Source organism: Cucurbita pepo, chromosome LG18 (assembly GCF_002806865.2).
Source record: "Cucurbita pepo subsp. pepo cultivar mu-cu-16 chromosome LG18, ASM280686v2, whole genome shotgun sequence".
NCBI lineage: Eukaryota > Viridiplantae > Streptophyta > Magnoliopsida > Cucurbitales > Cucurbitaceae > Cucurbita > Cucurbita pepo.
Genome location: NC_036655.1, coordinates 1022442 through 1031329, shown reverse-complemented (window position 1 = coordinate 1031329; position 8888 = coordinate 1022442). Strand labels below are relative to the sequence as shown.

The following is an 8888-nucleotide window of genomic DNA, read 5'->3' as shown; positions in this document are numbered from 1 at the left end:
AGCATCATCTCTGCCATTTCAAAGATTTCAAGCAATTCTTGTGGTAGATTGCATTCGAACCATTCAATCAAGTTTTGATAAGGTTTGATCGTGGAGTGACCCAGTTTAGAACCAAGTTCAAAATCTTGTTTCTAGATTTTTTTTATCCGTAATCTAATTCTAACCTTATCTCTTGGTTGATCTGAATTTTGTATGAGAAGATGTTAATTTCTTTGATTTCAGGGATCTGGATTTTCAAAAGCTTGAATCGATGGGTTAAGGATTATGATTGCTTTATCAGATAAGCACAAAAGATATAGATTATCTGATTGAAATGAAACCTTTACGTCTATAACGAGCTCAAATGGGCTAATAGAACTAGACTAGAAGTAAGGTCATTTCCCTATTTTTTCGACACCTTGCAAGAACTATTGAGAGTTGGCTAGTTGAACTATTTTGAATCACGAATCGTCGCGTGGATATAGAGTAAAAAGGACAGTAAAAGTTTTTTCAATTTGTAATACGAGGAACATGAACAAAGATTCATAAAACTGACACCAAAGGTATTAAAAGTACGAAATAATATCTGTGGAGTCGATGTTAAAATAGTTTACAAAATAACACAAGTTTCGAGGAAACGACAATTAAAATAATATTTAAAATGATAAGTGAGGGAAATGACTCGATCTAAGGGCACGTCCTACAATTGCATGGCTCTACATGCTCCTGCCATCAACAATGATCTATGCTCCAACTCGATGTCGTAATTGCTGCCATGAACAAGGCATCATAGGAAGATAGTGCCACAGTTCGTTGTTGCTGAGATTGTCAAGAGATCACCTTTTCGTTGAGATAAAATGTCATTCCTGCAGTGTTTTTTCTATCGTTAATGTCTCCAGCTAAATCACTATAGGTAAAACAGACTGATTCTTCAGAACCTTGCCCTTTTTGATACTTTAGCCTGTAGTTTGTGGTTTCCTTCCCGTAGAAAAGAATGTTAACTGCTTGATGATGCATTATAGTAAGCTTTTTTACGTACCCACTCACGTTTCAGCAGCATATGAAAGGTTCGGATGAGTATGAGTCAAGTACCTCAGACTTCTGATGACGCGGCTATACTCGGTGAAATTCGTCAAGCTTCCTTCAACATCTTTCCCGAGTTGTAACATACTCGGTTGCACTTTACCATCTTAAATTGTTGCAACACTTTCTTAGCATAGGTTGATTGCTTTAGCATGATACAATCTTTTCTTTATTCCACTTCAATATCGAGGTAGTATGTGAGTAACCGAAGATCAATCATCTCAAATTCTTTCATCATTTGCTCATTAATCACGTTGATACTGTAATGACCCAGATCCACTGCTAGCAGATATTGCCTTTTTTGGTATTTCCCTTTCGGGCCTGAAGGTTTCCACACACTTATAAATGGTGGTTTGTTCTTCTCCCCAACCAATGTGGGACATCACAATCCACCCCCCTTCGGGGTTCAGCGTCCTCGCTGGCACTCTTTCCTTCCTCCAATCGATGTGGGACTGCCCCCAAATCCACCCCCTTTTAGGGCCCAACTTCCTTACTGGCACACCGCCTTGTGTCTACCCCCTTCGGGGAACAGCGAGAAGGCTGGCACATCGTCCGGTGTGTGGCTCTGATACCATTTGTAATGACCCAGATCCACCGCTAGCAGATATTATCCTCTTTGAGCTTTCCCATTCAAGCTTCCCCTCAAGGCTTTTAAACGCGTTTGCTAGGGGAAGGTATCCACACCCTTATAAATGGTGGTTTGTTCTCCCCAACCAATGTGGGACATCACAGATACCTTCCACACTTGTACCAGTGACGATCAAGTCGTTAATGTACACGCCAGCTATGAGTGTTTTAGCTCATTATTTCTTGTATACAATGCTTATTCTTACGAGCACTCTCATGAAGTTTAAACTCTTTAAGTTATTGTCCAAGGCGTATGTTCCATGCCCTCGGTGCTTGTCGTAAACCGTAGTTTACTTTTGACAACTTGTGCATTTAGGGTTTTTCGATTTTGATAACGAAACGTTCAAGCTGAGCTACAAGGGCAAGATTCAACTTTATAGCTAGCCATAAGAAGAGAATATTCTTAGAATCAAAATTCAAGTGATGAAGCAACTATTTTAGTATCTTCATGTGTTCCAATAAATCTACCCAAAGATTTCTTTGAACGGTTGTAATATTAAATTTTAGAACTTTAGATATAAGTGAGTGTTTAGGATTATTGGGAGTGAGTCCCACATTGGCTAATTTAGAGAATGATCATGGGTTTAAGTGAGGAATACTATCTCTATTGGTACGAAGCCTCATGAGAGCTTATGAGGCTTTTTGGGGAAGCCCAAAGTAAAGCCATGAAAGCTTATGCTCAAAGTGGACAATATCATACCATTGTGAAGAGTCGTGATTCCTAATATGGTATTAGAGTCATGCCCTAAACTTAGCCATGTCAAAAGTGACTAAAGTGTCGAAGAAAANCCAGATCCACCGCTAGCAGATATTATCCTCTTTGAGCTTTCCCATTCAAGCTTCCCCTCAAGGCTTTTAAACGCGTTTGCTAGGGGAAGGTATCCACACCCTTATAAATGGTGGTTTGTTCTCCCCAACCAATGTGGGACATCACAGATACCTTCCACACTTGTACCAGTGACGATCAAGTCGTTAATGTACACGCCAGCTATGAGTGTTTTAGCTCATTATTTCTTGTATACAATGCTTATTCTTACGAGCACTCTCATGAAGTTTAAACTCTTTAAGTTATTGTCCAAGGCGTATGTTCCATGCCCTCGGTGCTTGTCGTAAACCGTAGTTTACTTTTGACAACTTGTGCATTTAGGGTTTTTCGATTTTGATAACGAAACGTTCAAGCTGAGCTACAAGGGCAAGATTCAACTTTATAGCTAGCCATAAGAAGAGAATATTCTTAGAATCAAAATTCAAGTGATGAAGCAACTATTTTAGTATCTTCATGTGTTCCAATAAATCTACCCAAAGATTTCTTTGAACGGTTGTAATATTAAATTTTAGAACTTTAGATATAAGTGAGTGTTTAGGATTATTGGGAGTGAGTCCCACATTGGCTAATTTAGAGAATGATCATGGGTTTAAGTGAGGAATACTATCTCTATTGGTACGAAGCCTCATGAGAGCTTATGAGGCTTTTTGGGGAAGCCCAAAGTAAAGCCATGAAAGCTTATGCTCAAAGTGGACAATATCATACCATTGTGAAGAGTCGTGATTCCTAATATGGTATTAGAGTCATGCCCTAAACTTAGCCATGTCAAAAGTGACTAAAGTGTCGAAGAAAAGGTGTACTTTGTTCGAGGGCTCCAGAGATAGGAGTCGAGCCTCGATTAAGGAGAGAGGCTATTCGAGAGCTCCATAAGCCTCCCAAGTGTACTTTGTTCGAGGGCTCCAGAGATAGGACTCGAGCCTTGATTAAGGAGAGGCTATTCGAGAGCTCCATAAGCCTCGGGGGAGGTTTATAGTGTACTTTGTTCGGGGGAGGATTGTTAAAAATTATTGGGAGTGAGTCCCCCCCCACATTGGCTAATTTAGGAAGGAGGCGAGCTGAAGGACATTGTTGAGTCTTGAAGGTGAAAAGGTAATAGTCCTGTTCCGTCGAATGAAGCTTTCCTGTTTACCGTCGAGTATGAAGTACCTAGGATTGTTCCGTCGAATGAAGCTTTCCTATTTACCGTCGAGTATGAAGTACCTAGGATTGCATAGAGTCTCTTAGTTAGTGATTGTTTGCCTCTAATTGAGAGAATCCAAGCTAGAGTACAGAGACGGACGGGAAAAGCCCAATAATATTCTATACAACTCGTTCACGGTGCCCTCCTTAGCATGAAAGTTTACTTGAGTACTGTGTTCATACTGCCAGTGCCGGTTTTGATTTGAAGATAATTGTGACTCTCCCTTCACTCCGGCCGGACCACCCTATTTCTTCTTTCTCCTTGCCATTTATTCAAGCACAAGGTAAATCAGCTTTGCTAATTCACCCACCTATCCTTTCCAGTCGAGAGAAAGAAAGACTCACAACCACGTACCAAAGCGGCTTCGCTCCTTTCCTTTCCAGTCGAGTAAATTCATTCAATTCGGACCCTCTATTCCCTAAACTACTGAACCTTTACAGTGGGGGTAAAAGCAAAGAGGGATAAGGNAGGGGAAGGTATCCACACCCTTATAAATGGTGGTTTGTTCTCCCCAACCAATGTGGGACATCACAGATACCTTCCACACTTGTACCAGTGACGATCAAGTCGTTAATGTACACGCCAGCTATGAGTGTTTTAGCTCATTATTTCTTGTATACAATGCTTATTCTTACGAGCACTCTCATGAAGTTTAAACTCTTTAAGTTATTGTCCAAGGCGTATGTTCCATGCCCTCGGTGCTTGTCGTAAACCGTAGTTTACTTTTGACAACTTGTGCATTTAGGGTTTTTCGATTTTGATAACGAAACGTTCAAGCTGAGCTACAAGGGCAAGATTCAACTTTATAGCTAGCCATAAGAAGAGAATATTCTTAGAATCAAAATTCAAGTGATGAAGCAACTATTTTAGTATCTTCATGTGTTCCAATAAATCTACCCAAAGATTTCTTTGAACGGTTGTAATATTAAATTTTAGAACTTTAGATATAAGTGAGTGTTTAGGATTANAGTTCAGGCAATGGAATTGAAGCAGCTTTACAGAGTTGGAGAGAGGCCGGGGAAAAGAGCTGATCTTTCTTTCCTTCTGGTTCAGCTCTAGAATCTTTAGTTGAGTCTTTACTTCCTGTTCTTGATGATCAATTCTTGTTGAATGAACCGTAAAGCTTACTATTCAGGATCAGGAATGTTTCATTTCTTCTTCCTATCACTGTTTCTAGTGTACTTTGTTCTTTTGGGAAAGCGTAAAGCAAAGCCATGAGAGGAATATCATACCACCCAATGAGTAGTTTTACATACAAAATATATTTATTTACTTATTTTTGTTAATAAAGAAAATAATAAAAATGAAAATTATGCCATAAAAAGAATTTAAAAACTATTTTTAAAAAATTTAATAATAAATGGAAAAAAAAAAAAAAAAACCCAAATAAAATTTCTAACGCCAATAACAAAATTATAGTAACATACAAATACTTTGATCCACCTACCATTAATTAAATGAGTGAAATATTGTTGGTGTTTTACTCAAATATGACACAAGAAAAATAACAGCAATCTAAGTCTGTCAAACAAAACAAAATTGCTAAACTGCTTTAGTTCAAATATAAAGATAGAGAGAGCATCACACAAGCAACACTAGTAACATAACCAGTCACACATTCCAAGCTACACTTGTTCCTTGAATGCATAAATTTAATCCTCTTCCTCTCCCTCGTTCTCGGCAATGTTGAAGTACCTGAGTTCGTAAACGTTCCTATCTTTGTTCGCAGCAATCACTCGTAGCCAATCCCGAACGTTGTGTTTCTTCAGGTACTTCTTCGTCAAGTACTTCAGATACCTAACCCGACAAGACACATGATAAAATCAGTCATGGATGCTAAATGCCAGAAGAACAATTGAGAAACTAATGTAATTCAGATACTAAATTTCTACAGCTGCCCAAGACATCGCTTAGCAAACGTCACGGATGATTAAATAGGTTACGTGTGATTAGTGAACTAGAATTCTCCTATCATGAAGACGTTCCTCTATTATTCCGTGTTTGAATGAAGATATCATTGAAAGCAGAAACATAGATATAAAAATATCAGTCAATCCACATCAATCAACTCCAAAACCGTTTACAACAATGTGCACAAATTAGCCCCGAATGACAACAATGTGCACAAATTAGCCCCGAACGACAACAATGTGCACAAATTAGCCCCGAATGACAACAATGTGCACAAATTAGCCCCGAATGACAACAATGTGCACAAATTAGCCCCGAATGACAACAATGTGCACAAATTAGCCCCGAATGACAACAATGTGCACAAATTAGCCCCGAACGACAATAATGTGCACAAATTAGCCCCGAACGACAATAATGTGCACGAACTAACCCCGAATGACAACAATGTGCACAAACTAACCCCGAATGACAACAATGTGCACAAACTAACCCCGAATGACAACAATGTGCACAAACTAACCCCGAATGACAACAATGTGCACGAATTAACGCATTGGCAAAAATGAGCATATTGAGCTGAATAATTGATTCTGAAGAACGAATCACTAGGCACAGTATTCTATTTCTATTTGTGCCTCATATTCAAAAATAAACATAACAAGCTCAGAGGGTTCAGCAAGTAGTCTAAATAATTAAATTACTAGCACGGTGTATTTTTTAATCTATGTAGAACAACTTTCATTGAGAAACATGAAAGAATACAAAGGGCATAAAAAAACAAAGACTACAAGTAAAATAAGACCTAGCAAATAATTACAGAAGTAAATCGTTACCGACGTCCAAAGAGAAACATTTAATCTCACATAGGTCCAAAGATTAGAAGACTCCCTCTCAATCCATCTAATGATTTTATTATCTCGCCCTCCATAAACCTCACTACAAAGTGCACAACACTCCAACTTCCATACAAAACTTCCCTTCTGTCAAAACAGAAAATATAAGAGGAACTCCTCGAACATTTCACTAAAATCCCTATAACGGGTCAGCTGAAGGCCAAACACAACAAGAATAAGTTCTAGACCGACCAAGCATAATCACAATTCCAGATCAAATGATACAGGTCTTAACAGAAAAGTCCAACAAAGAAGGAAACTTCCTTCAGAGCCTATCCAAGGTATTGATGCTTCCATGGATGAGATGCCAAACAAAGAACTCAAACCTTTTTTGGGATTTTCACCTTCCAAAGAATTGAAAAATTAACTCCCTAGCAGGATAAAGGTCCAATAAATAATGGAGGAAAGAATAAGAAGCAAAGCCCTCATAAGGGTTAGGGCTCCAGAAACGAACATCACTCAACCCTATATAAGATCAAAATCTCCAATTAAAGAAAGAAGAACCATGATATCCATTGTTTCCCTATCTATCAGCAGTCGACAGAACCCAAACAAAAGAGAGAACGAGCCCCCTACGTAAACAACGACTGATATGAGAGTAAAGGGGAACAACCAAGCAATTTTCCAATATGACCAAACAGCCTATTGTATCCCAAATTTAAAAATAAAAAAAAAACAGAAAACTACCAAAATATTACATTTAGAGCTCTCACAATGATGTAATAACAATTCCTCATGTCGACACTCAGAATTCTAAAGATGGAATTAGTACATTTTATTCAATTTCATTACACAAAACAAAGATAGAACATAACAAGCCTAGTTCTAGAATCAATTTATTCAGCCGTCATGTCAATTCTCAGAGTTCTACAAGTACAAATGAAATATAGTCCATACAATAAATTTCATTAGAAAGAACAAATATCAAACATACCAACCCCAACTTTCCCCTTAATATAACAAATCCAAAATATACCAGGGAAGAATCAAGATGCATCATACCGATTATCCTTAAAATAACTCATACTTGAAACATTCAAAACACTAACAGGTAACAAATCTCCAACCTTTTCAAATTTCTAACTCGCAGCCATAAACACAGTACAAACTTATACACAACCTAGTTCAAAATACAACTTCTGAGAGGAGATTGGCCACAACATTGATGTAAAACAAATCGGTTATTCAAATGGAGGAAAATTACCTCTTGGAGAAGTTGCTATCAGAAGTGACAGTAATTTTACTCTTCTCACGAGTAACAGAGACGGCATCGCCAAGAGCACCAGCCTTGCCTCCGACTTTAATCCTCTCCAGAAGAAACTTCTCCAGCGAAGCAATGTCCATAATCTTATCTTCCACCGGCTTCGTACAGTCGATTGTGAAGGTTACTCCCTTCTTCTTCCCCTTGGGGCCAGCTGCACCTCCTCGACTCATTTTCGATAACAAAAACTGTGCAATCAGAAAGAAACACCCATGAATTGATGCCTAAAACGACCATATTCGGATCAAGATATCAAGATATCAATATATGAGAAAGAGAAAGTGAGAATACCAGTTGCTGAGGATTCCGATATGACGGCCACCGGTGAAGCGCAGCTAGGGTTTTAAATATATAGGAACAACTTGGGCCTCCAATTGATTCCATGGATTGGGCTTTCCATATAAAAAATTTTAGGTGGGCCGTTAGTTTACCCATTTAAAAAATATATTAAAAATAAATAAATATATATACATATAATATATGTATATGTACATATATACACATACACATATATAATATATAACATATACATATACATATATATAATATACATACATACATATATATGTATATACATATACACATATACACTTATATACATATACATATATATATAATATATATATGTATATGTATATGTATATGTATATATACACACATATACACCATACACANTGTGACACGTGGCAGCAGCAGAGAAAGCCACGTTGGGCGGTAGCGTCGGGTCGAAGCGTGGGTCGCAGTCCGGTTCGGGTCGCGGGCTGTGGAAGGCTACTGGGCCAAGGCTAATCGTTGGGCCTCGGCTTACTGGGCTGGGCCGCAAGTGTTTGGTTTGCAGGCCGGCTCAATTGGACCGTGGGTCTAGTCTGGGTTGGTTCAACTGAACCGTAGCTTCTGGGCCGGTTTGAGGTTTGGGCCGCTGTAGTTGGGCTGGGCCGAAGGCAGAGGCCAAGGGGGGAAACGGGCTGGCTCTCCCGGGTTCTGGGTTCGGGTTGACCCGGATCCGTGGATCTCGTCTTCCTTACCCGACTTTGGCCGATTTTCCGGCGAGTTTTCTCTCTCCTTCCCGCGGCGTTTTCGTTGCCGATTTCGGTCCTCTTCCTTCTCTTTTCCTCTTTGTTCGTC

General features: G+C 38.9%; 1 protein-coding gene across 1 annotated transcript; it reads right to left on the bottom strand.

Annotated features, from left to right (window-relative positions):
• Window positions 1-5111: 5111 nt before the first annotated feature.
• LOC111779970 (60S ribosomal protein L22-2-like) lies at window positions 5112-8122 on the bottom strand. Its single transcript, XM_023660194.1, has 3 exons — window positions 8055-8122; window positions 7707-7951; window positions 5112-5492 (listed from the first exon to the last, which is right to left on the bottom strand). Exons 2-3 carry the CDS (start codon window positions 7934-7936, stop codon window positions 5348-5350), a joined length of 375 nt encoding a protein of 124 aa, XP_023515962.1. The 5' UTR covers window positions 7937-7951; window positions 8055-8122; the 3' UTR covers window positions 5112-5347.
• Window positions 8123-8888: the final 766 nt, after the last annotated feature.

What these genes read in the sequence shown, in the direction of transcription:
- LOC111779970 (XM_023660194.1), bottom strand. Translation starts at nt 7,936, where the DNA reads ATGAGTCGAGGAGGTGCAGCTGGCCCCAAGGGGAAGAAGAAGGGAGTA. An exon ending in GATAGCAACTTCTCCAAGAG is followed by an intron (nt 5,493 to 7,706) that starts GTAATTTTCCTC and finishes TTGTCGGGTTAG; the next exon opens with GTATCTGAAGTACTTGACGA.